The sequence below is a fragment of the Petromyzon marinus genome, chromosome 21, assembly GCF_048934315.1.
Source record: "Petromyzon marinus isolate PM22_M1 ecotype Great Lakes invasive population chromosome 21, UKy_Petmar_22M1.pri1.0, whole genome shotgun sequence".
NCBI lineage: Eukaryota > Metazoa > Chordata > Hyperoartia > Petromyzontiformes > Petromyzontidae > Petromyzon > Petromyzon marinus.
Window position 1 is genome coordinate 13291907 of NC_133687.1, and position 27914 is coordinate 13319820.

General features: G+C 54.7%; 1 protein-coding gene across 3 annotated transcripts in view; it reads right to left on the reverse strand.

The window, feature by feature from the left end:
* Positions 1–575: 575 nt before the first annotated feature.
* Positions 576–27914, reverse strand: part of TRIP12 (thyroid hormone receptor interactor 12) — a 55875-nt gene continuing 28536 nt past the window's right edge. For all 3 annotated transcript variants that reach the window (XM_032958312.2, XM_032958311.2, XM_076068612.1), the window contains 32 exons: positions 27726–27821; positions 26832–26924; positions 26205–26366; positions 24910–24978; positions 24484–24649; positions 23745–23862; positions 22663–22819; positions 21559–21703; positions 21158–21410; positions 20371–20489; positions 19533–19788; positions 19215–19315; positions 18754–19072; positions 17969–18113; positions 17224–17403; positions 16255–16406; positions 14984–15141; positions 14052–14125; positions 13331–13530; positions 12601–12734; positions 9716–9867; positions 9061–9203; positions 8360–8516; positions 6846–6944; positions 5958–6072; positions 5430–5584; positions 4971–5135; positions 4032–4196; positions 3361–3474; positions 3016–3110; positions 2718–2821; positions 576–2252 (listed from right to left, as the gene is read on the reverse strand). In XM_032958312.2, coding sequence (XP_032814203.2) covers positions 2056–2252; positions 2718–2821; positions 3016–3110; positions 3361–3474; positions 4032–4196; positions 4971–5135; positions 5430–5584; positions 5958–6072; positions 6846–6944; positions 8360–8516; positions 9061–9203; positions 9716–9867; positions 12601–12734; positions 13331–13530; positions 14052–14125; positions 14984–15141; positions 16255–16406; positions 17224–17403; positions 17969–18113; positions 18754–19072; positions 19215–19315; positions 19533–19788; positions 20371–20489; positions 21158–21410; positions 21559–21703; positions 22663–22819; positions 23745–23862; positions 24484–24649; positions 24910–24978; positions 26205–26366; positions 26832–26924; positions 27726–27821 — 4758 coding nt within the window. In that variant the 3' untranslated portion in view covers positions 576–2055. The remainder of the gene's footprint in view (positions 2253–2717; positions 2822–3015; positions 3111–3360; positions 3475–4031; positions 4197–4970; positions 5136–5429; positions 5585–5957; positions 6073–6845; positions 6945–8359; positions 8517–9060; positions 9204–9715; positions 9868–12600; positions 12735–13330; positions 13531–14051; positions 14126–14983; positions 15142–16254; positions 16407–17223; positions 17404–17968; positions 18114–18753; positions 19073–19214; positions 19316–19532; positions 19789–20370; positions 20490–21157; positions 21411–21558; positions 21704–22662; positions 22820–23744; positions 23863–24483; positions 24650–24909; positions 24979–26204; positions 26367–26831; positions 26925–27725; positions 27822–27914) is intronic.

Below are 27914 nucleotides of genomic sequence, written 5' to 3' on the forward strand. Positions count from 1 at the left end.
TGGATGCAAACAGAATGGCAGAGACGGAACGGAGACCGGTCACGCAAGACGACGGCAAGGAGAACGGTATGCGAGAGAAGACACGCTTGGATCAACTCGTGATCTCTCCGCTGCTGGATGGTCTACCAAGTCACTGCCACCCCCCGTGCCACCCCTACGGTCGAGATTCAACCTCCCGTCCCTTTCCCGAGCCGTCCGTGCTATCGACTCCCCTGCCACTGTTGAAGTCCAGACTCAAAACTTCCCAATGTATTTGTTCCCGTGACCCATCCAACACCGCCTCTTTTCTCCGACACACAAGTCCCTGTCCCAGCATCTCCAGGTGCGGTCACATTTGGAGTGACCACATTGGAAATCCAAACTGCGGACTTATCCTTCGCACGGCAAGCTCCAGAAGCACCTGGGGAAAAGCCACGCAAGCACACGAGGCGATCCCAATTCACACGCGCGCGGCCCCGACCTACTTGCTGTATACTACCAGTCACGTGTCACACACACAGTCACGTGTCACACACGCTGCCCGTAGTGCACGCACGCACACACACGGGGGTTGTGACGAGGCCGAAAGCAGTGCGTGGGTTTTATTTATTTATTTATTGTGTCCCGTTTCAAACCTACCCCTCCACGGGGGGCCAAAGGTCATTATTGCGAGACAAGTGCGACACGCACACAGGGGTTAGGGGGGGGGTCAGGGGTTATGGGTCGGGTAAATATACACGGGAAGAGTGGGACGGGAGGGCAAGAGCCAGCGAGTCGGGGAGGGGGAGGGTCGGAGTTAAACTCCAGGTAAACAGGCGGACTGGGTGGGGGTCGTGGGTAGAGGAAGGGGGGGGGTCAGAGGGTGGTTGGCGCGTTCAGGGGGAAATCGATGGCAGTGGGAGAGAGGAGAGAGACGAGGGCTCGCAGATGTTGGGGCGGGGGGGGGGTAAGAGGGAGGGAAGGGGGGGGGGGTGGAGGGAGGGTCAGGAGGGATAAATCTGGGACAAAAATACTTAATAACCAATCAAAATGTAAGCGAAAAAACGTGGAAACAGTTACACAACAAAACGAAACATCTGGGATCCCATTAGCTTCAACCCCAGCCTCGGGTCGGCGGCCACACCGCACCTGCGCGGCAAAACAGCCGACGACGGGGGTGCACGTTGGTGTGAAAGCGCGCGTGTCAGTGCGTGTCAGTGCGTGTGTGCGAGCGTGCGTCAGTGCGTGTCAGTGCGTGCGAGCGCGTGTCAGTGCGTGCGAGCAAGTGCGTGCACGCAAGCGTGTGCCAGTGTGTGTGCGTGATCGTGTGCGCAAGCGTGTGTCAGGGTGTGTGTAGGCGTGGTGCGTGCCTGCCTGCTGTGCAAAAACTGCAGAGGCGATATTGGCTGGGCACTGACCCAGGCTTGTGGAGGAGGAGGGAGGGGAAAGGGCAGATGGGGGGGGGTGGTTTCACCACCCGGCAGCGCCAAATGAAAAGTGAGAAAAAGCGGTGTGTGTAAGCGGGTTTGAGGAACGGGGAGGGGGGGGGCCACCAACTGGAGGCTGCAATAATCGCCGGGGCCGCGCCTCTCATCGGCGTCGGCAGCTGCTGGGAGAAACCAAGAAATAAAACAGAAACGAGCTTCTACGGCAACAGCCATGAGAGACGGCGCGCGGCCTCCACCTGCCTCCTTCCGAGTCGTCGGCCCGTCAAGCAGAGGGAGGCGCGGCGCGGGCGTGCGGTGACAGGTGGGGGTAGGTGGGCGGGTGGAGGGATGGGGGTGAGCGCGCGCTGCCTCCGCCCTATCCGAGCGGAGCGCGGGTTTCCGCTGGCGGGTATGGGGGATGTGGGGGAGGGGAGAGACAGCGGTGCTAGTCAACGTGCGTGCGTGCGTACGCTTTGGTTCGTGTGCGGGTCTGCGTGCGGTGTAATGCGCGAGCGTGGTTGGGATCGGTTTGTGGTTGTTGGTGGTGGTGGTGGTGTCGTTGGGAGAGGAAATGGGGGCAAGCAGCAGCAGCAGCAGCAGCAGCGTCGTCGTCGTCATCAGGGGGAAAGGGGGGGGGAGGGGGGAGCAGCAGCAGCGGTGGCGACGGTGCCTAGGAGAGGTGGAAGGAGCGCTGGCCCTCGCGCGCCGCAGTCAGCAGCCTCTCCCGCATGAGTGAGCACGTGGAGTAGTCAGGGAGCTTTAGGTAGTTGACGCACGTCATGACGGACGGCAGGAAGCCGTCCGGGTCCTCCGCCGCCTCCAGCGTCTTGCGCACGATCGTCAGCGGCGGGTTCAGGCTCCGAAAGCCTGCGGGGGTGGCAGTGCATTAGTGTCTGTACTTTGCGCGAGTGTGTACCACTGTATAATGCGTCGAGTGTGTGTGCGCGTGCACACGTGGGTGTATGCACGCGTACGTATTTGTGTGTATCAACGATGGTGGGTACGGTATGCACCAAGTGTGGGTTTGTGTCTTGGTCCGTGTGTACAAGTGTGTGTATTTGTATATGTGCAGCGGTAGTGTAGCTGTTAGCGCGCTGCGCTACGAACCCGGCGACCTGAGTTCGATTCCTGCTCAACGGCCAACACCAGTGATGATTATCTGAACTCGTCATGGGTCTCCCCTAGGTCGGCTCAACCTCAAACAAGTACCTGGTGCAGTGTAAATAAATATAGGTGCTCGCTGACAGCATTTGCCCCTACAGTCTTTAAAGGCTTACATGGGGGGATCTTTGTCTCGTGTATTAGTCCATGGCAGTGCGTGCGCGTGCGTACCTCCGACGGGCAGGCGGGGAGACCCCGTGACAAACTGCAGGAACAGCCTCTGTTGCTCCGAGTCGAAGGAACTTAAAATCTCAAACAAAAACTTAACCGCTCGGCTGCACGCGTGCGCGGGTATGTGTGTGTGTGTGTGTGCGTGCAAGGGGAGGGGTTTGGGGAAAAAAAAGCACAACGAGGTGATTAAACAAAAGAATGCACGGTGCTCACACGCGTGGTAACTAGTCGTTACGCAAGAGATAACGGTGGAACCAAGCTAGACACAATGCGACGGTAATACGGCGAGGGCCGCCACCTGTCATGGGTGTATCCGTGGTCTGGCCGGCAGCATTCCATCAGTGACTTCACGTCCCAGATCTCCGCCTTGCTACCGCAGAACAGCTGATCCAGCTGCGTTCACACGGTCGCCACAGAGACGCAAACACAGACACACGGTCGCCACGGAGACCACACACATGGTCGCCACGGACACCACACACACACACACACATGGTCACCAGGGTAACCGCAAAAGGAGCTCACACGGTGAACGACAGCAACCGTACAATGATGTATACACATGCGCGCATGTATTAGTGTGTATTCGTATGTATACATCATGCACATGTGTACAGACGTAGTTGTGTGTGTGCGCCACCACCTCCTCCGGGTAGAAGTAGTGCAGGTGGTGCAGGGGAAACACGGACTCAAAGCCTTCCCTGAAGGCCTCAAACTGCCGGCTCACGCCCTCCACCAGCGTCCAGTGCACCACCAACTGCAGGGGGGGGTAGCGACGGGGGGGGGGGGCATTGACAGGGGTAGAGAAATAGTGTAAAGATAGGGTCAATATTATGGCAAGGTAAGCATAGTGACCGAGTCGATCACAAGGTTAGGAGGAATAGGGGGTAGGGGGTTAGGAATACCGGGAGTGTGAGGTTGGTTGAGACGGTGTTCGCGATTCGAGCAAATGGTTGCGATTTTAACGGTGGTTGTGGTGGTGATTGTAAAAGTGATGGAAATAAATGTGGTGCTGTCGATGATTGTGCAACCAAGTGGTGGCCGTGCGTGAGACTGCAGTTGCGACTACTGCTGCAGTTGCTCTACAGTTAACACAGTTGGCCACGTGCGGTACGAAAGACGTTCAACATATATACATACGTGTTCATGGCTACTATGTATGTATGCATGTTGAACTTCTTTCACACCCGAAGTAGCCAACCGTGCGAATTGGAGGTGCGGGAAACACTGCTGCAATGCCATAGCTTCGGTTGTCGTGACTGTCGTTGCCATGGCTGCGGTTGCCGTGTTCGCAGTTGCCGTGATTGCCAGCACCTGTAGGTACTGCTGCAAGTTGTGGATGGTGACGGGGACGTCCTTGCCCCCACGCCGCAGCTCAATATGCGGGAACCCGGGCAGCGTGAAGTCCAGACTCAGGTCCTCGATGGAGCAGCCGCTCATGGTGAGCGCCTCCAGCGCCGACTGCAGCGACTCGCGCGTCTGCGCACACCGCAAGCAACCACCGGACGTCAACAACGGTCCAAAGCATTCACCGTTTAATGTGGCTGTCGTGGGGACTGGAGTGCCGGTGTCTGTGTGTACACGTTCGGAGGTGCTGCTCGCTAACAGCACTTGCCCCAACAGTCTGTTAAGGCTATACGGGGGTTCCTTGTCCTTGTGGACACGTTGCCACAGTCGAGAGCACAGGTGGTGCATCTGGTACTCATCTCAGTCAGTCAACCAATGTCACCTGGGTCTGTGCCGTGATGTCCTGCCAGCAGAGAGCCTTCCACACCTTCGAGAGGCGTCAAAAGTGCAACCATGCCTGGTACAAGCGCTATGGTGACGTCGCCGCCACTTAGCGGCGAGTGGCAGCTATTATGCAGATCTTATCTATATTTATAGAGCACCTTCAATGAAGGCGCTCGATACATGGTAACAAATAGAATGATTGAGATGGCAGTGGTAGTGCAAAAGCCGAGGAATGAGTGGCCGTAACAGCGGGCGGATAGGGGTCACATATGCAGTAGGTATGTTGAACTTCTTTCAAACCGTATGCAGCCAACTGTGCTAAACGGACGTACGAAAGGGCTACAGGGGAAGAACGGCACGGAGTGGAGGGGGGCGAGGGGAGGGAAGAGAATGGGCAATGGAGAAGAGGTGAGCGTTAAGAGAGGAAACACAGAAGGTTAAGGAGGGGGACTGCTTAATGTCGAGGTGAAGTTGATTCCAGCGGAGGGGGGGGGTGGGGGTGCAGGGAGGGAGAGGGATCACCTGCGTGCGATCCTGCTCCAGCTTCTGCTTCTCCCAGAGCACGGAGCGCAGCTGCAGCACGGAGCGGTGCACCACGGGGTCGATGTGCACCAGGTCGCCCTCGGTGAGCGAGCCCTCGCCGCCCAGCATCCACTTGTAGAAGGGCAGGCTCAGCGGCAGGTCCAGCTGCACGCCAACCAAGCACACGTACACACGCACGCACCACACACACGACGCGCATGCCACGCAGACAACACACATACACGCCGCACACACACCACAGACCAGACATGCACGCCACGCACACACACACGTGTGTAGAGAAAGCAAAAGAGGCAGTCGGTCACAACTTGAGTTTGGACTTGGGATGGGGGCAGCGAGCGGACAGCACGGACGGTTGGGGGAAGGGGGTCTGCGAGGGCGGCAGGGAGGAACGGCGCCCTCCCACCGAGAGGCGGTCGCGCGCGGCTCGCCCCTCACCATGCGCGAGTCCATCAGGGCCTTGGCCATGAAGCGGCCGAGGAAGCGGAACTTGATCTTGAGTCGCGTCAGCACCGTCGCCTTCGTGTTTCTCCCCAGCGGTGCCGGGAAGAAGCCCTGGGCGCTGTGCACGTAGCGCACGCCCTCCGACGCGCCTACACGAGCATGCGCGCGCACACGGGCAAGGCACGCACAAAACACACGCAGCACGCACACGCATGCAGGCAGCACACAGGCAGCACACACACACACGGGCACACGCAGCACACACGTGGGCACGCTGGTCAGGAATGGGGCTATTTTTAAGTTAGAGTTTGTGTTTGCGTTCAGTGCTAATACTGACTGTAGGGTAGTATTAGGGCTAGTGTTAGGGTTGCAGTGTTCGTTATAGTTAGGGATAATGTGTATTGTGAGTTAGTATTAGGGCTATGGTGCCCTAACGGTTCAGTGGCGAGCGAAATCTGCACTGGTCTTGGGGCCTCCCCTGGGTTCACCGTGACTCCCCTCCCTGCTTGCGCGCTCACTCACCCTTGGGGCTGGTGATGGTGAGCTCGTCTCCACGCCACATGCCCAGGTCGGCTCGCTGCAGCTCCTGCGACACGAGGGCGTAGAACTCCAGCGTCGGGCCCAGCCCCGTGCCCACCTGCACGCAGCGCCATTCACAACCACAGGGGCGGCCCCACAACCGTCACATCCCCCCCTCCTGCGACATCACTTCCTGTTGCCACGTGTGACATCACTTCCTATCTGGATGATCTAACATTAATCCGCTTTTGCGCCATTGCATCTGTCAAATTCCACGTTTATGATCCATGTCAAAGCATAACCCCGATCCTAACCCTAACCTGACCCGGCATATTTGGAGTTTGCATGTTCTCCTCGTGATCGCGTGGATATTTTCTCCGGGTCCTCCGGTATTTCCCTCCACATTTAGAATTAACATGCATTGAGATTATTTAGATTTTGCTGCAATATATGTCCACGTGATAAACCACTTTGCTGAGCTATAATTTGTGGCCAAATCGCTTCTGAAAAACAAGTTAATACCTCAGTAGTGACGATTGCTTGTGTTGCGATCGAAACATCGTAGTTTTTTGTAAAAAAGAATAGTTTTTTTTTATATGTGACTTTACCGAAAGACCCAAAGAATACCTCAGTGGGCTTTACCTGGTAAGAACAAAAATAATAATGCAGTTTTATTTGTATATATTTTTTATTAATTTGTTTACCCTTGCTATGCTTTGCACTCCTATCGTGTTTTAGTACTGTTTGTTGTTGTAACATTCTTACCCGCCCCCCTACTGGACATTGGTGAAATAGAGCTTGATAGCGCATCGGATTCCTCCAGCATAAATACTCTATGATTCCGATTCTGAGCCCAGCTGGACTCCAACCCGGGTCGTGTCCCTCACTCACCTCGTTGTCGTACTGAATCTCGAGCATGGCTCGCGAGCTTCCCAGCTCCGACATGACACTCTCCGCCTGCTTCAGGAGGTCCTCCCTGTTCACCGTGCGCTGCTCACACACACAGAACATAAACACACGCAAGTAGAATTGTGCGCACACACACACACAAAGATCCCACGTGTAGCCTGAACAGACTGTTGGGGCAAGTGCTGTTAGCGAGCACCTATGAAGGCCGACACGGCACACGATGGGGTGGATGGCCAGCACTATGGCCGACCGCCTTTGTCTTCCCAGTGGCGATGTTTACATACTGCACCAGGTACTAATGAGGCCGAGTCGACCTAGGGGAGGCCCAGAACCAGTTAATATAATCATTACAGTGATGTTGGCCGTGAGCTTGAATCGAACCCGGTTTGCCAGGTTCGTAGTGCAGCGCGCTAACCACTACACTACCGCTCCCCACACATAAACACAGACAGACACCTAACCACAGAGAACAAACATAGAACATACACACGCAAATAGAATTGTACACACACACCTAAACATACATATACAGAAGTGCACACACAAACACACAGGAACACAAACGTGCACAGTACACACATATCAAGGACCAAAACCTGAGACCTCAGGACCGCTGCTCAATGTCTCTGACTCGGCCATTACGAACCCACAGGGAGACAGAGGCATGATGAGCCCCAGGGCTTCAACCCAGGATCTCCGTGTCACTGACAAGGCCATCATGAACCACCCAAGAGAGCGAGAGAAAATCTCAGATCATGGGGACATGTAATCCTGAACTCCATAACGGTGGCTTCATTCATGACCCCCCCACCCACTATACCCTGAGACAGAGATCGAGAGGGAGAGACATCCTTTCACACCATCAATAGGTAAACTCCCCCTCCCTCCCCCCGCGCCAAACGGCAAGTCCACCCGCACGTACACCACCTCTATCCTAAGTCGGCCAATCAAATGCTAATTTTTATGCCAATTCCTTTGTCAAGGCACCTTGTTTCCTCGCACACAGCTTAAAGGTCCGCGGTCTGAGCGTGGCTGTGTTTCACTCCAGCGCTGTCCTCGAGACAGCCTGATCCCTTCACCTGATGAAGGCCGCTTGTGTTGTGGCCGAAACGGCAAGTCCACCCGCACGTACACCACCTCTATCCTAAGTCGGCCAATCAAATGCTAATTTTTATGCCAATTCCTTTGTCAAGGCACCTTGTTTCCTCGCACACAGCTTAAAGGTCCGCGGTCTGAGCGTGGCTGTGTTTCACTCCAGCGCTGTCCTCGAGACAGCCTGATCCCTTCACCTGATGAAGGCCGCTTGTGTTGTGGCCGAAACGTCGTGATTTTTGTTTTATTTTTTTACCTACGTGACTTTACCGAATAGAACCAAAGAGTATGGATCCTTGCAGTCACGAAAGCTTTAAATCCAGAACATCCTTTGTTATCATCAGGGTGGAGGGTGGGAGATGGCGGGCGGAGGGTGGTGGGTGGAGGGTGGAGGATGGGGGCACCTTCTTGCGGTCGAGGCGTGGTGCGACGCGGCTGTCCTGCGCGTCGGCCTGGCTGATGTCGGGGTTAGTGTCGAGCAGGCGCTGCATGGCACGGTCGCGGTCAAACGCCGTCACGTAGAGGAGCAGCTGGCGCGTATCAAACGGGAACAGGAACGGGCTGCGTGCGCGCGCGTGTGTATGTGCGTGTGTATGTGCGTGTGTATGTGCGTGTGTATGTGCGTTCGTGTAACCGCGTGCGTGAGTGTGTGCACGGATGCGCATGCGTGGGGTGTGTATGCGTGCAATAATAAGCGTGCGTGTGTGATTGTGAGCGTGGGTGTGTGTATGTATGTATGTGTGTGCGTGCAGACACACAGGACGAGACATTACTATTAAACTCTACAATAACATCCTCCATTTACCACCAAGTGACAGCGCTTGTGCCAGACTAGGTTAAACACACACACACCCCCTCCCTGACACACGCAAACTCATGGCCACATCTCCCACCCCATACACAACAAATATCACACCACACTCCCCTGCCACCCCACCACACACACCCCCCAGATCTCTCTTGAAAAATTTAAATCAAATCTTTGACCTCTTGAGTTCTCACCGATAAGCAAAAATAAAACCTGAAACCCAAACTTGAAACCCCCACACCGGATCACACGCACCCCACTCTTACCCACGCCCCCCCACGCCACCCCGTGCCGTACCAGGTCTTTCCGAGCTCTGTGAGCCAGGCAGGGATGTTGCCGGTCATGATGACGAGCGGGTCCTGCAGCTGCCGGTTCGCCTTGGCCGTCAGCTTGCTGTTAATGAACTCGCTGCTGGGGATGGCTTCTGTGCATGCCGCATCCTGCAATGCATGCACGCATAACCAGGTTCGACCCATGACCGATGACTTGTGTCGCAATTACAACCGGGACTATAATGTTATCACGAAAAAACTAAACTGACCAAAATAACTCAACTCTTTATTTTAAAAGGCAAGGCCCACTGACCTATATTGCTCTTTTTTAGAAGCAACCTGGCTATCACAAATGATAGCTCAACGAAATGGAGCTTTTCATCTTCACGTGGAAATTTATAGTGGCCAAAATATTCTAAACGCATGTTGATTCTAAATGTAGAGGGGACAGAGGACCCAGAGAAAAATCGACGCAACCACAGGGAGAGGGAACACGCAGACTCCAAATATACAGAAGGCGCCAAGGCTCACGATCAAATCCACGACCTCCGGCATACCAGGCGAGGTAGTTAACATCTCGCCACCGTGGCGCCCATGCATATCATTAGCGCAGCGGGCGTGGGGGCGAGTGTACCACCGTCGGCTCTGCTGCCCCCCCGGGCGCTAGCCGACGCGCTCACCTCGTACAGGTGGAACCAGTATCGGTTGAGCGCGTGCAGGAGGCGGATGAGCAGGATGACCTCAAGGGAGGGGTCGTCGAGGGTGAGCGCGTGTGGGGGGCGGGCGCACAGGTACGCGTCCAGGGGGCTGCTCGCTGGGGGGCACACACCGTCTGCACGCACGGGTACACACGCACATGTACACACGCACATGTACACACGCACATGTACACACGCACATGTACGCACGCATGTACGCACGCACGGACGCAAGGGTACACACGCGTCAAGTTTATTTGTTTAAGCAGGTAAGAACTCATTATTTGGTTCTTAAAGGAATGTCACGTAGATAGCAAAATAATAACTAAAAATAAAGTTAATAAAAATAAAATAAAAACTACGACGTTTCGATCGCAACACAAGCTGTCGTCATTAGGAAAAGGGGGGTTAGCCTCGAAAGGAAAACTGTTTATAAAGCTGGCAGTGGGACTCCACCAAAAGGGCCTCCAGGCAATCATTGCATCTCGCTTCACACACCCACACTGCTGACGGTGGAGGTTGACGAGAAAACAGAAATCAAGTCATGACCCAAAGTTGATGACATCTTTCCAACGATTGCAGAGTTTATTAACCATCCTCTCCATTGAAATTGTGTCTGTGTCTGTATATATGGATGGCTTCATGAACGAATCTTTGTTGATAGTCAGTAGGCTTGCAAAGTACCATCGTCTTAGAGAAATCAATGTCGTGTGAGCCAGCCGCATTAAAATAATGATCAGCACCGCAGAAGTATTGGTCCTACCGTGTTTCAAATCTGCCTTGTGCTCGCTCATAAACACGGTCCCGAGACATGTCGCTTAGTTTCCTCAATGTAACTGCTGCTGCAGATGCAGCTTAGTTTGTAGACGCTGGGATATTGCATGTCAGGAATCTTGTCCTTCACAGATGGGATCAGATCACGAATTTTATGCACTGTGTTAAATCGGAATTGGATCTTGTGTTTGTTCATAATTTTGGAAATCTTTTTGGTTACCCCTGCTATGTATGGCAAAGTGATGGTTTTGATTGAATCCTCAGATGGCTCCTTCCTCGCGGTTGGGGTGATGGCTTTGCAGATTGTGTAGTCAGAATATCCATTCGCCTTGAGAGCTTGGTGTACGTGTTTGAGTTCACTGGTCAGGTGTTTATGGTCGGAGATACATTGAGCTCTATGGTGTGGCGTTTTGATGAGGGAATTCTTCTGGGATGGATGGTGGTGGGAATCAGGTTTTAGGTAGGCGTCAATATGGGTTACTTTCCCGTAGCCAGAATGGCTCATTGAGCCATCTGGTCTCTTTTTGATTAAGACATCCAACAAAGGTAGCTTGCCATCCCTTTCTACCTCAATGGTGAATTTTATGGCTGGGTGTATGGAATTGATGCGGTTGAGGAATTGGTTTAGAGCCGGCCGGCCATGTGGCCAGATGACAAACGTGTCATCCACGTACCTCTTCCACAACGACGGGCGTAGAGTAGATACCTGGATGGCATCAGTCTCAAATTTTTTCATGAAAATATTGGCTACAACCGGAGATAAGGGAGAACCCATTGGGGTGCCTTCCGTTTGTTTGTAGAATGTTCCATTCCAGGTGAAGTATGTATTGGTGAGGCAGTGTCTCACCAGGGCTGGTACATCAGAATTAAATCCTTGTTGGACCAAATCTTCAATTATTGCAATGGTATCGGGCACAGGAACTTTGGTAAACAAAGAAACTACATCGAAACTGACGAGCAAATCACCTGGGGACAGTGAGATGTCTTTAATTGACCATACCAGGTGAGCTGAATTAAGTACAGAAGAGGTGGTCTTAACCAGTGAATGGCTGTAAGGTCTCAGACAGATATCGGGCCAGTTTGTAGTTGGGTGAGCCAATGGTGGAGATGATGGGACGAAGGGGTGTACCTTCTTGATAGATATTTGGTAAGCCATATCATGTGTGGTCTAACAGCAGAGGGTTTTAAGGAAAAAGGTTTGGTCTGTTCTCAGAGACCAGCAGAGTCTCATTTGCAAGAGAGAGACCATCTGGGTACACAACAGGCACGGGTACACAACAGGCACGGGTACACAACAGGCACGGGTACACACACCGGCAGAAGGAGCACACGCGGAAGTACACATATAAATGAGCGTGACAAGCATTTCAGGTTGTGAAGTCGCAATGATCAGAAGACTCGTGGAAGGCTAATGTTCAGTAAACTGCAATTGATCAACTTTTTACATTAACTTTACTCGTGCTGGAGGCAGCATGAAGCACAAACATGACACAACACAAATGCTAAATAACAATTACGAAGCTGTAGGAAACTGATATGATGTTAATCGTTACATCATGTACATTTCTACAAATGCTGCACATTTCAAGGTGAAGACTTCCTAAAGTTGGTCAACAATCCAACTGCAAATCTATCATTGTTATCATTATAATAAATTATAATTTACAGACAATCTATCCACTGCTGGATGAAGGCCTGCCATACGTCACCACGCTACTTGGCGTGTCAGGAAGATCCACGCCCCGGTCGGTGAAGTCGGGGGGGGGGGGGGGGGGGGTGAAGAAGACCCAGAGGACTGCTTCAGATCATCGCTCGCCACCGAAATTAGTCTTGACCGGGAATCAAACTCTGGGGACTCTTTAACCGAGGGAGGCGAAGGGAGTTTCACAATTTCAAAACGTACAAAGAGTCGGTGAACCATGCCAAAGACAGGCAGGCTCTCTTCCCCACCCCCAAGCCTGGGGAGCTTAATGCTCGGAAACTTGACCGAGAAAAGGTTTCTGTCAACCGTAGTGAGCGCCTCATTCAGTAGCAGCAGATAAACCACGGGTCGCGGCGATAACGACAGGATGAGGAAATGAGCCGTTTTGTACCGTGCCACAGGGAGTCGTGCTTCTTGCTGGCCTTGGGCGAGGGCTTGGCTGGCGCTGTCTGCGCCCGTCCCCTCTTCCCGCCACTGCCGCACACCTCCACCCTCACCTCGTCGTCGTCACACACCGGCTTGTACCTGCGGTCAACGCCAACGACCGTCGTCACGGCGTTGTCATCGTCGTCATACACTCGTCTTCTTCCCCCCCCCCCCACAACCCCTCTTCACCCATGCCCAGCATGAAACCGTTTCATTTTGTCACCATCGTCGTCGTCACACAGTGTGCACACCCCCCCATCATCATCATCGGCATCGTCGTCGTCGTCACACGGTCTGCACGGCCAGCATTGGTATTTTAACGTCACCATCCGTCAAAATCAGTCATCGCCAATGTCATCAGTATCAGTAATAGTAAAGCCAGTGTCGTCCTTGTGTTCAACATCATCACTATTTGTCATCGGAATCACTATTCACGAACGCCGTCACTCTCCCATCAAGCAACTTTTCCATGCAGATGATGCCCCACTGTGCATCCCCCTCCTCTCCCCTCTCCTCACCGTGTCTCCCCCTTCCTCTCTCCCCACCGTGTCTCCCCCTTCCTCTCCCCTCTCCCCACCGTGTCTCCTCTTCCTCTCCCGCCCATGGCTTTGCTCTCCTACCGTGTCTCCACGTCTCCTCCCCTCCCCCGTGAGCTTGTGCGCATCGTGTGTGCCGCGCACGCGCGCGGTCGTCACCAGATGGTGTGAGTCTTGATCCAGATGCCGGCGCGGCCCAGGGGGTTGCTCTCCTCGTCAGTGCTCTCGCGTTCCTCTTCGCTGGGCAGCCCGAACTGGCGGATCGCCTGGTACACGGTCATGTTGTACGGCAACGGGTGCTCGCCCATGTAGAACACCAGCCGGTGCCGCACGCTGCCAGCGCTCAGGAACTGGGCCGCCTGGGCAGAGGGTGAGGGGGGACGCAGACGTGGGGTCACACGGGGTCACACGGGTAGACGCGGGGTCACACGGGTAGACGCGGGGTCACACGGGGTCACACGGGTGGACGCGGGGTCACACGGGTAGACGCGGGGTCACACGGGTAGACGCGGGGTCACACGGGGTCACACGGGTAGACGCGGGGGGACAGGGAAGCAAGAAAGAGTCAGCCTCAAGCTGTTTTACAAGAATGAACCAACAAACAGAACATGACAAAATGACACCAGGGGAGACACGGGGAGGCGCAGAGCAATACAGGGACTTATGGAGTGACGTGCGGAACAGGAGTAATACGGAAGCACGGGGAGGCCAAGGCCACCTGAAGAGATCTCGGACATAGTTGTGCGACATCCTCTTCCATATTCTGTCGTGCAACAGGGGGCCGACGCTCTGCTCTGGGCCACGATGCAGCGCCGCCGGGGTAAAGTTGACGCTGCACGGCGCTCGTGAGGACACTCACAACGAGGGGCGGCAGCCTTACCAGAGACTCGTCCACCTCGTCGTCCGACGCGTCCTCGTCGCTGTCGTCATCCTCGTCGCGAATGCGCCCGTACCCTGCGAGCACGGGCGGAGAGGATCACGGGAGCATGTACAAAGACAAAGATCCCCCGTATAGTCTGAACAGACTGTTGGGGCAAGTGCTGTTAGCGAGCACCTATGAATGCCGGCCACAACACACGAGGGGGGGGGGTGGCCAACACCACGTCCGGACGCCTTTGCCTCCCCAGTGGTGATGTACACACAAGGCCAGGTACTAAGCTGAGGCTGAGTTAACCTAGGGGAGGCCCAGGACAAGTAAAAATATTCAGTCACTGTTTTTGGCCGTGAGTGGGAATTGCGATAAGAACCCAGCAGCCCAAACTCAAAACAATAACCGCTACACTACCGCTCCCCACGTTGTATGTAAACTCACTCACGTGCGCTCATCACTATTCTCATCACGCCAACCTCGTGTGTACAATCGCACACGCGCGCACGCACACACAAAACAAACACATTCCTGCGGAGGGAGCTGGTAGGAACATTGGGTTGCTCGGTCAATGGCCAGGGTCAACGGCGGCACCACGTGGTGTATTCCGCACAATATGCCCGACTGTGAGGGCGGGCACACGCCGGCGTGAGTAGGTTAAACGTTGAGTTTTATAAGGGCACCACGGGGTGACCAGCCCCTCCCCACCCAGCTCCACCCCTCCCACCCCCCACCCAGCCTCACCCTCCCCACCCATCCCCACCCCTCCCCTGTGGGCTGGTGTAACCAGGAGGTTCCTACCAGTAAGAAGCCCCGTACAGCCTAAGCAAACTGTTGGTGCACGTGGTGTTAGCGAGTAGCACCTACGAAGGTCGGAGCGGCACACAAGGAGGGGGTGGGTGGCCAGCAGCACGCATGCACACAAGACACACGCGCGTACGCACCTCTGACCACGAGGTATCTCTCGATGGCCTGAACCAACGCGAGGGGGTCGATCTTCACGGCCCCCCCCTTCCACTGCTTCACAGTGGAGCAGTCCGGGTGTCGGATCAGCTGACACTTGAGCTGGTGCGTGTTAAAAAACTTGAGCGCTTGTGATCCCCTGCACGCACGCCACACGCACACACGTGTGAACACACATGTGAACACACGCATGTGCACATTGGAATACGCATGCATGCGCAAACACAGCCAACAACAACCGCCATTCGCCACTAAGTGGCGGTGATGTCACTATGGCGCTTCTGCCAGGCTATGTGGACTTGAAGACCACGTGAAGTGTCAAACACCCGCTAGCAGGAGGTCACGGGGCAGATCCAGGTGCCATAGGTTGCGATGACTGAGATGACTGGCCAATGCACCATCAGTGACCCCTACTGTGCCGACCTGCTGTGTTTTATCCGCCCGGTGCTCCACTCGTTGTGAGCACACACACACACACAACTGCGCAACGCCAGAGTAAAAGAGGAGCTGCGACCGCACACAGCTCTTATCCTGTATAGCTACGCACGCAGGGCAGCCCTGCGCAGGATGTATGTATGTATGTGAAACTGTGCTAATCGGAGGTGCTGGGTGGGGGTAAGAAGGACAACAACCTAAACACAAAAAGCAAATTCTTGAAGGAAGTTTCAATGTAGATGCAACAAGGGGGCACGTCAACTGTGGGCAATGGATGAGACTGGTGACGGAATGGCAACCACAAGTATGTGTGGTTCATGCAGACATGATGCCTTACAAAAGGTTTCTGTTTGGCGTTTGAACATCTGAAACACCTGTTTATTTCCAGAAAGGGTAAGAACTATTCTTACACTTGGATACTGACAAGAAAGGTCTCATGTTATAACAATTTTTATTAACCTACACATTGGCTCTGTTCGTAACGTGGGGTGGGACAGGATCATTCTCGTTAAGCTGACCCGATGAGCACCAGACTGTAGCGAGTCGCTACGAGGGTCGTATCTCCTATGGCAGCAAATCGGCCACATTAATCATCAACAGTGTTGCGCAAGACTCGGAAGAGAAATCCAGGACTAACAAAAAAGCGATTTGCAAATTACGTCAACGCCTTTTTGCTGCTTTTGTGCACTCGCTAATTAAACACTTTGTAAGATGCGGGGGGGCGCACGTTTGGAGAGACAGCGAACACGCGGTAACACGTTACGCGAGCTTCCTTCCTCTCCGCGGACTGCTCTACAGCTCTCGGGGGGGGCAGCACCTGCTGCCTGTGCCATTGCCGCTGGGGAGGTCGTGAACCTTGACCGGGAACTGCTCCAGCTGGGAGAGGCACAGGTTCATCTTCTGCACGAGCGCGAGCAGCGGGGCCGTGTCAGGAGGATCCACGCCCCGGCCCGGCCCCTCCTCGGGGGGCTGCAAGTTGGGTGGAGGGGGTGGGGGTTGTTGGCAAGGAGAGGAATTGGCATTCACGCAACAAAAGACAGTGGGCAGCGACGTCACCACAGCACTTGTGGGCCAGGCTAGGTGCACTTTGAGGCCTGCACGTGGAAGTGTCTTAGGCTCACTGGCAGGTGGTCACGGGACAGACCTAGGTGCCAACTTGCTGCATATTTTAGCCGCCCGGCACTCCGCTTCATTGTGAGCGTCGCTCTTCTTCTGCCCTCCACCGGCAAGTAGTCACAGAACAGACTCAGGTGCCAAGGGATAACTACCAAAGACGCCCCCCCTTTGTATAGCCTTAACAGACTGTTCGGGAAACTGCTGTTAGTGAGCACCTATGAAGTCTGGCACAGCACACGAGGGGGTGGTGTGGCCAGCACCAGGCTCGGCAGCCGAAGTTTCCCCGATTCTTATGTTTACACACCAATGCGTTCGGTGTTTCTGTTAACCAGGTTTCTATTGCGTAACCCCGCATCGAAAATGGATATTCATTGTATGTATGTGGAACTTCTTTTGCACCGTACGTAGCCAACAGTGCTATCAGAGATGCGAGGGCAAGGACAACTAAACACAAAACGCAGTTTTAAAGAAATTACTTTTCAATCTAGATTTAAAAGTGCATAGCTCCAGTGGCTTCCTAATATCGGAAGGAAGAGCGTTACAGGCGGACGCAAAGACGCATTGGAAAGCGCCGTGTAATACAGTGGACCGTCTTTGTCCGATGGCTGGCCAAAAATCCCCCCCACTTGCGAGGATGACCGGAGTTCGTGTGGCAGGTTCGTTTTTTTACCGGGCAGCCCATGAAGACGTGCAGAAAGCGGCGGCTGCGGGCGTGGCGGCATTCGCCAGGCCCACTAAGGTAGTGCAGCAGCTTGGAGACGGTGCCACTGTGCTGGATCTCAAACGACGACACGTCCGAGTCGAGCACGATGCAGCGCATCTCCTGCAGGCAGTGCAGACCCCCGTCCGGCTGCACACGCGGGGGACGCGCGGACAGATGGACGGACGGAGGGACACACAGGCAGGCATGGCGGTTAGGGCGTGCACGTGCATTCAAGTGTGCATTGACTGGACGTCTGTGAAAAAGAGCTTTATAGATCAATAGGCTTCCTCCAGTATAAATAAATATTCTGATTTAATCGTGTGATGGCGATGGTAATGGTGGCAAGTAATTTTAGGAGTGATTGTTGTGGGAGTGGTGGTAGAATGGAATGTTGTTGATGGTGGTAGCATTGATGTTGGAGGTGTTAGGTGTGGCGTTTCGAGTGGTGTTCGTAGTGGCGGAGGTAATGGCGTTGATCGTGGCGGTGTTTGTTGGCAGTGGTAGTGGCAGTGATTCTGGTGGTAGTGGTGGCGTTTGCCGCGATGGTAGTGGCGGTGGTTGTGGTGGCAGTGGCGGTGGTAGCAGCGGTGGTAGCGGCAGTGGTCATCGTGGTAGTGGCGATAATCGTGGCGGTGGTTGTGGCGTTGATTGTTGGTGGTGGTTGTGGCGGTGATCGTTGGCAGTGGGAGTAGTGGCTGTGGTGCGGTCGTACCTGTGAGTTGAGGTTGTGTGCTGCATGGCACAGGCGCTGCAGCACCCCGAGGGCCGGGGTGGCACCGTCGCTGGGCGGGTCGGAGCTGAAGTAGCGCTGCAGGAAGCGGCCGGCCTGCTCCTTGATCCACGCGCGGATCTTATCCCTGGGAACACATACGGTTACCACACAGTGGCGTGGTATACACCGCTTGGTGTGCAGTGTGTGTCGTGTGTGGTGGGTGCATGACGTGCGTGTGCAAATTCGGTGCATGCACGTGTGGGCGTGGTACACACCGCTTGGTGTACAGTGTGTGTCGTGTGTGGTGGGTGCATGACGTGCGTGTGAAAATTGGGTGCATGCACGTGTGGGCGTGGTACACACCGATTGGTGTACAAGTGTGTGTCGTGTGTGGTGGGTGCATGACGTGCGTGTGAAAATTCGGTGCATGCACGTGTGGGCGTGGTACACACCGATTGGTGTACAGTGTGTGTCGTGTGTGGTGGGTGCATGACGTGCGTGTGAAAATTCGGTGCATGCACGTGTGGGCGTGGTACACACCGCTTGGTGTACAGTGTGTGTCGTGTGTGGTGGGTGCATGCACGTGTGGGCGTGGTACACACCGATTGGTGTACAGTGTGTGTCGTGTGTGGTGGGTGCATGACGTGTGGGCGTGGTACACACCGATTGGTGTACAGTGTGTGTCGTGTGTGGTGGGTGCATGACGTGTGGGTGTGGTACACACCGATTGGTGTACAGTGTGTGTCGTGTGTGGTGGGTGCATGACGTGTGGGCGTGGTACACACCGATTGGTGTGCGCCGCCTCCCTGTGCGCCCCTCCCCGCACGATCCCCTGCAGCCTCAGCCCCTCCGCGCCCACTCCACCGGCCCCGCCCACCTGGTTGGCGACCCCCAGCCCCGCAGGGGAGGGGGCAGCCACCCCGTGGAGGAGGTGCGAGGAGGAGGACGAGGTGGAGGAGGACGAGGGCACGGGGTGAGTGTGCGACGAGGAGGACGAGGAGGAGGCCGAGGACTGGGCGGCGTGCCCCGCCGATCGACCCCAGCGGCTCGGGTTGAGGCTCCCGAAGAACGACTTGGGGGAGGTCGAGGCCGTCGGGCTCTTGGCTGTGGGGGTCATCGGAGAGGTTATCGGGGGGGGGGGTGGTGGTGGGGGTCAATTGGGGGTCGAGTGGGGGAGCGGGCGAGCAAGAGCTGGTAAATGGGTGGGTAAACCAAGTGGGCGAGCGAGCGGGAGCACAGCGGTTACCAGAGGCATCCCTCTGTCCCTCCTCCCGCGTGGGCGAGTACTTGGTTCTCCGCGTCGTTCTCTTAGGCAGACGCTTGCGCTTCAGCACGTCACTCAGCCGTCTGCACAGCACGCACATGACAACGCAAGTCGGCGAGGGATGGAGCCAGCGATTCGCCGGATGTGCAGCCGAGTGAGCGATTCGGCAAGCGGGTGAGCCGCGACAGGAGTCACCAGGGCGGCCTGGTGAGCGAGCGAGGGATTCGACGGGCGAGCGAGTAAACGGTTGAGCGAGCAAGCGAGCGTGCAAGAAGAGCGAGCGACCGGGCGAGCGCGCACCCCTGCGTGGCGTAGTCGAGCGAGTCGTCGGTGCTCGTCGTGTGGAAGCTGGGCGTGTGCGTGTCGGACGACGGGCTCGGCGTGCCGGCCGAGGCGCACGCCGAGATGGGGGAGGGGGTGTGCCCCCCCCCAACCGCCGAAGCGTGGGGGGCCCCCAGCCCCAGCCCCACGCCGATCGCCAGGTTCCCCGCGTCCTTCTGCGGGCTCGCCAGCGCCGAGTCCGACTCGGACAGCGTCTTCACCTGGTGCATCACACCTGGGCACGGAGACACGGCAGGAGCGAGGGAGGTTGGGGGGGATGCAGGATGGTAACGATGAGGTTGGTAGTGTGACTATGCTTAAGCCGATTGATTTAAATAGATCTTTGTAGGTGGCCAGGTGGATCAGAGATCTAGCACCACTGAGAACCTAGGTTTGAATCCAGGAAGATGTCGGTGATTAAATACAACCTTATTGATTATTTTTTGTAATTTCCAGCTGAGAGAATAACAATGATTGATCCAATGATTTTGACCGTCACGCGACACACGCCACTCTCCGTAACATGGACGGGCGGAACGTGCCGCTGACCCGACTGTGCACGATCGGTAACAAGAAGCAAAATTTCAAATGATAGTTCTGCGACGTCGACATCCACGGACCGTTCTCCGAACACTAGGAAATGCAGTGCTCACCTCGTAATGTTCAGCATCACGACACCGTTAGCTCAACCGTCATAGGATTTGGCGGACGAAATTAACCGCGGGAGATAGAACACCGAAGAGGTCGACTGTCGACTCTCTCCGGTGACCGCTGGCGTTGGGAGTGGCGAGGTGGGGGGTGATAGGGCCTCCCTCACCTTCCCTCCTGAAGTAAATGTGGAAAATGTCCGGCAGCTTCTGCATGAGGATCTCGGCCATCTGCAGCGCGCCCACCACCACCTTCAGATCCTGGCTCGACAGCATCGACGCGATGTGGCTGCGGGCGACGAGACACGACGCACGATTAGGACATGGGGAAGACACGACGAGGCGAGGCGAGGCGCGACACAACACGACCACACCTCGGTGGCTAGGATATGTTAACTACCTCGCCTGGCATACACAGGAGGTTCGATCCCGACCCTGGCGCTGATATATTTGGAGTTGGCATGTCCTCCTCGTGATCGCGTGCATTTTTCTCCGGATCCTCCGGTTTTTCCCTCCACATTTAGGATCAACATGCGTTTAGAGTCTTTGGCTGCTATCAATTTCCACAAAAGCCACTTCATTGAGCAATCACGTGGCCAGGTCCCTTCTGAAAAATAGCTATAACTCAGTGGGCCTTACCTGGTAAAATAAAAATAGTTTTAGTTTAAATAGTTTAGCTTCCACTGCTAACATTACCAAAGGTCAAAAGACAAAGGTCCCCCGTGTAGCTCACACGGGCTGTTGGGGCAAGTGCTGTGAGCAAGTAGCAGCACCGATGAAGGCTGGCATGGCACACAAGAGGATGGGTGGCCAGCACTACGCATTACCACCACCTCCTCCCACCACCACTCTCCATCCACCACCACAGCTATTCCTCCCGACACCACCACCAACACCACAATCATCTCCCACCAGTCTCTTCTCCCCCACCCCCCTATGCCCCTGGCGCCCGCGCACCTGGACACGGCCTGGTTCTTGAGCACGTCAACGAGGAGCTCCGCCTCCGCGAAGTAGACGATGCGGAGGATGGCGCGCAGGCACTTGTGGCGCACGGCAGGGCCGGCCGACGAGCTGTAGGCCTCGTAGAGGACCCCGAACAGCGTGCGCACAAAGTTCTTGGCGAGCGCCGGCTCCGTGCGCATGAGTGCCGTGCGCGCATCGTCCGCAGGGCGCGGTTCCAAGCCGCCCGCCGCACTCAGCCGCGTCGCGCCTAGACGGGGAGATGTATCAATCAATCACAGTTCATTGGTCGCATACACAGTGAAGCAGATGTTACAGCAGGTGCAGCGAAATGCTTAAGTTCTCGGCTCCAGAACATCGCAATAGAATGTCGAACAAATAAACAAACATTTGCTCACCGGGCGCGAGGGGGTTGGGCTTGCGCTGAATGGGACGTGCGGTGCCGGTGTCCTCGTTGATTTGCTGCATGGAGTTGAAGTCGATGGTGTAGACGCGGCCTAGCGTGGACAGGCTGATCTCGTCCTCGCCCGACACGTGGGCAGCCTGGCCGCCCGTGACCGGGGGGACGGGAGAGGGTGAACACAGCAATTAATTAACAAACTAACTATACCATCTATTTTACCAGTAGTTAAGGCCTACCGAGCTATATTGCTCTTTTTCAGAAGTGACATGGCCTCAAATGATAGCTCAACGAAGTGGCTTATCACGTGAATATTTATAGCAGCCAAATACTCTAAATGCATGTTATGTGGAGGGAACAAATGTGGAGGGAACAACCGGAGGACCCGGACAAAAATCCACGCGACAACAGGGAGACAGAGAGACAAGCAAACTCCAAATGTACAGCAGGCGTCAGATTCGAGATCGAACCCACAACCTTCTACATAACAGGCGAGGTAGTTAACACCTCGCCAACGTGGCCAGATGTCAAAAGGAAATGCACAAACGAATGCACAGTAAACGCACGCAAACGATCACGTGATACAGGGACGCCCGGCTCACACTTACACCCCAAGTGAGTTGAATCCATTGTGCTTGGGTTTCAAGCTGAAACCATTTAAACCCCACGTTCTACCACCCCTGAGAGAGTTTTAATGGATGTCGCGTTTAACCCCTCGGAGCACTTAAGCCCTCCTCTCTCTCTTCTTGCTCGTGCGCCGAGACGCTGCTTTGATACAATCAAATCGGATTGCGGCGGAATCACCGATCATGCAGATATTAGCCAATCAAAAAAAGGGGCCTGTCACATGACGATATACTAACCAATGGGATTACTCGATCCATGGATCGACTGGCAATGAAATTACGAAAGACTTTGAGCTGGCTTGCCGGATCGACTGAGAGCAGGAATCGATACGATTAACCTCAATTCACGATCCAAAAAGACCATATATGGGCAAAGACACACCCCCTTTGGGCAACACCACGCCTCCTGTATAGACAGATCTCTGACCGGTGGTTTCGTTGGGTGTCCGATTTTGTTGTATTAACAGCGCCGTCACCTCGATGATACGGCAGTCGATGTGCGAGTAGGCGTGCCACGCGCCGCGGTCGTCCCTCCACTGCCACGAGGACGCGTCCGGCGTGTGCGCCCCGCCCTTCTTCAGCATCGCGTCCACGCCGAAAATACCGTCCCGCGGCAAGCACGGCATCAGCTCGCTATGGCACACACACACACGTGGTATCAGCTTGCTACGGCGTGCACACACGCACAGGGCATCAGCTCATTTCAGCACACACACACACAGTACACACATACACGTGGCATCAGTTCGCTATGGTGTGCACACACAGAATCGGCTCACTACGGCACAAAGTCAAAGACCCCCCGTATAGCCTGTAACATACTGTCGGGGCAAGTGTTGTTAGCGAGCACCTATGAAGCTCGTCACGGCACACGAGGGGGTGGGTGGCTAACACCACGCACGGCCGCCTTTGTCTCCCCAGTGGTGATGTTTACATACCACACGAGGCACTCATTTGAGGCCGAGTTGACCTAGGGGAGGTCCATGACCGATTCAGATAACCTTCACTGGTGTTGGCCGCGAGCGGGAATCAAACCCGGTTCGCCAGTTTCGTAGTGCAGCGCGCTAACGGCTACACTACCGCTCCCCACTACGGCACAGACACGGTACACACACACACGTGGCATCTGCTCGCTACAGCGCACACACAGCAAACACATTGCATCAGCTTGCTAAAGCACACAAACGCGGGTACACACACGGAATCGGCTCTCTACGACACACACACAGTACACACACAAACACAAGGCATGAGCTCGCTACAGCACACACACACACGGTACACGCGCACACCTCTGATTAGCACTGTTGGTTATGTATGGTTTGAAAGAAGTTCTACATGCATACATGCAGGGTATCAGCTAACTAGGGCACTCAAACAGTAAACACACACACAGCATCAGCTCGCACGGCAAACAGACGGTACACACACAGCACAAATTCACACGTGGCATCAGCTCGCGACAGTGCACACACGTGGCATCATCTCGCTACGGCACGCACACACATTTATATATTCCCATGGCAGGGGCCAGCGTGTCCACGGCAGGGCCACTCACCAGATGAGCGAGGTGAGCTCATAGAGCTCCTGGGGGCTACGAGCCACCAGCTCGATCGTCTCCTGATTGCTGCTGTCCGATGTCCCACACAGCAGGAAGCTCAGAGTCTCAGCGATGTCTAAATATAGGCACACACATGCATTAGCAGACACACACACACTACTATACGGACTCACAAAGGCATAGACAATCACCGTTCGCCATTAAGTGGCAGCGATGTCACTATGGCACTCGTGCTAGGCCAAGTGCACTTTGAGGCCACGTAAAGTGTTGAAAGTTTTCTGGAAGGTCACAGGACAGATCTAAATGCCATTTGGTTGTTTGACAGAGATGAAATAGCACACACATGCACTTGTACAAATGAAAGCCGGTACGGCACACAAGGGGATGGATGGCCAACACCACAGCCTTCATCTCCACAGTGCTATTTTTACACGACCTAGGGGAGGCCACGGACTGGTTCAGATCACCAGTCACCGGTGTTGGCCATGAGCGGAAATCGAACTCGGGTCACCGGGTTCATGCCGCAGAGTGCACAGGCATGTGGATGCGAGCGGTCCACTTTGGCGCACAAGTCGCACTGCGAGCTGCGTGTATGCGCGAGTACGTGTGAGAGCACGTGCGTGTCTCGTCCTCACTCTGGCGCACAAGCCGCGCTTGCGAGCTGTGTGAACGCTCATTTACGTGCGTGCGGTTTGACGCATTTATGTAAGCACGTGCGTGCGTGCTGCGCACTCACTCTGGCGCATGAGCCGCGCTGCGAGCTGCGGGCAGTGGCCGCACACGACGGCGAGCATGCGCACCACCATGATGAACATCCCCGAGCTCAGCACCGGCGGCGACATCACCAGCAGCTGCTGCACGTTCGTAAGCAGCTCGTGCGCGGCCACCTGCTGCAACAGGGCCTGCACGCACGCACACGCGGCGATTGGGTGCACGAGCGGAGAGAAGGAAGGTAGGTTTGGTTTAGCGTGGGTTGAGTGGGTGGGTGGACAAGCGGACGAGCGAGTGAGCAGGTTAGCACCGGAGCGGGTGATCGGGTGAATGGAACAGGGAACTGACAAGTGGGCGAGTGAGTAAGAGGGTGGGTGGATGACTGGGTGAGTGAGGAGGGCAGTAAGTAAGTGTGGGTGTAAATTTGAGGGGTGGGGGGGAACGCCCGCACCTCATCGTGCTGGAAGTTGTCGACGAGGCGGGTGAAGCAGAGGCAAGCGCTTTCCACAGACTTCTTATCCTGAAACAAACACACAACGACGACAATCAACAACAAACACCACCACCACCTATCCCTATTTACACATAACAACAAACACCCACCATGGCCTTTTGCGTATCAACACACCAATAACAACCCCTTCGTTTCGCCCTTTCCATTTGCTTCCACCGCACCGGAATGGATGTTTACGGATGTTGTTGCAATGAAAAAAAACACACCAATAACAATCGACAACACCCACCACTGCACTCTGACGATGAACACTCTGACCGTCGCATCTTGCTGAATATTTATAATCCGAGGTAACAATTCGATTTATCTGAAGGATACTTGTGTGTGTGCGCGCGTATATATACACACACACACTTTAAATTACAGGTGGGCATAGGTATACCGAAGATCATTTGGCTATTAAAAATGTCCATATGCTCATTCACTTGTTCAGCTATTATGTGGTAAAGGTCACTTCGGAAAACTTACTATTAGCTCAGTGAACTTTACCTGAACAAAATCTAAAAGTTAAGTTTCAGGCTATTTATTTATTCATAGTGATTTGCTTATCTTTCCTATATTTAGCACTCATATCGTTTTTTATTGTTTGCCGTAACTTAATGACCCACCCCTATTGGACGTATGTGAAAAAGAGCTTCATTGCTCATCGGATTTCTCCAGGATAAATAAAGATTCTGATTCTGATTCGAGCTGCCCAAGTGGCATCAGACCACGTTTAGGATTCTTAATGATTCAGTGTAAATACTCGACGTAAATACGGCAGCAATTTAGCAAATATTACATCGAGATCTTGATGCAATAGGGTCTTGATACGGGCGGCAGGGTGACGCAGCGCTAATGCTCTTGGCTCACAGCAAGAAACTTCTGGGTTAGACTCCTGAATGGGGCGTTTTCAGAGTGCAGTTTGTATGATGAAATAATAAGAATAGGTGTTCCGCTTTCTGGCAATAAACAGGAGGTATATTCTTATTCTTGGTTCTTTCGGTAAAGTCACGTAGAAGGGAAACAATAAAATAATATTGTTTCCCTTCTACAAAGAGCACTTGCGGTGGACATGCAAACAAATGTGCTCTGATAATATATAAACCACAGACAGCCTTCTTCTTAATTGGCTTGTCTCACCACCAGTGTTAGACCAGAAAACGGCAAAAGGCGAACAGCACAAAGGCAATGCACGCATCAAAGTATCAATAGCTCAGGTTGAGCAGTTATATCTATAGGCCGCCACATGCCTGGTGGGAGAGGCGAGCGGAGAGAAGGGGCAGGGAGTCGGAGACGAGGTGGAAGTCGTCCGTGGTGACGCTCTGGCAGCAGTTGGCGGCGATGGCGAGGGCATTGCGGTGAGCGCTGATGCTGAAGAACTCCAGGTAGAGGAGGCTCGCGGCCAGGCCGCCCTGATCGCACGCGGGCAGGTGGGAGAGCACAAACGCACAGTCACGGCCAGGTGAGCACACATGCTAAGACACCGGAAGGCGAGCACAAATGCACGCACGGAACGTGCAGGTGAGCCACACACGTACGGGCAACACACACAGGGCAGGTCAGACAGGTGATGGTACACACACACATGGGCAGCTGGGTACGTGAACATACATGTGCAGGTATTCCTATGCAAATGTGGGCACATATATACACACACACAGGCATGCATGCCTTGTTTATGAGGTGTGATGTGGTGAGGAGGCAAGTTGGTGAGGTGTTGTGGAGGTGCAAGGGGAAGGCGTGCCGAGTGGGTGAGGAGTTTGTGAGGAGGTGTTCTGGTTGCCGAGGATGTGCAAGGTGGGTGGGGACGCGTGCGGAGATGTGTATAGGTTTCAGGTGGTGGTGAGGAGGCGGTGGTGAGGAGATGAGGGCCTCACAGCCTGCAGCACGGCCTTGCTGTGTCTCCGTGACAGCATCTCGAGGGCGGTGAGCGCCTGTTCAGCCACGTCCATGCACTGGATCACCTGCAGCTGTAAGACCACAACCGTATAACTACAACGAGTAACAACAACCACGACCTTTACTGCCAACAATTACTACCAACAAACAACAAGATCCTGAGTGGCGGAACAAATAATCCAAGCCGTATCACACAGCCACCTTTGTTTAACACCACGACGAACGTATCTCCTCCAGAGGACGCCGATGCCACGTGACATTATCACATCAAGATCCTGATGGCACAGGGTCTTGATATAGGCGGCAGGGTGGCGCAGCGATAACACAGCTGCCATTCGTGGCAGTGATGTCACCACAGTGCTTGTGCCAGGCTAGGTGCACTTGAGGCCGTCACGTGAAGTGTCGAAGACTCGCTGGCAGGTGGTCACAGGACAGACCCAGGTGCCGTGGGAAAACTGCCAAAGACAAAGATCCTCTGCAGAGCCTTAACACATTGTTGGGGCAAGTGCTGCTAGTGAGAACCTATGAAGGCCGACACAGTACACGAGGGGGTGGGTGGCCAACACTACACCTGGCCACCTGTCTCTGTAGTGGCAATGTTAACACACCCCACCGGGTACTCATTTGGGGCTGAGTCGACCTAGGGGCACCCCAGAACCAGTTCAGATAATTGTCACTGGTGTTGGTTGCAAGCAGGGAATCGAACTCGGGTTCCTGGATTTGTAGCACAGCACACTAACCGTTGCACTACCGCTCCGCACGAACTACCACCGACACTGACACCTGCAGCCGTAAAAGGAAGAGCGCGCAACTTCACCATCACTGCAAATAACTGTGCCCACCCACCGCCACCTCTGCCGCCTGTCACCTACCTTCTCCACCAGTGCGGGCACGGCCTCCACCACCACTGCCGACGAGCGTGGCAGAGCCTCCATCATGTACGTGAGGGCACGGCACGCGTGGTTCATCTGCTCATACGCGCACAAACACAAAAATCCCCCGTGTAGACTTAACAGACTGTTGGAGCAAGTGCTGTTAGCGAGCACTTAAGGCCGGCACGG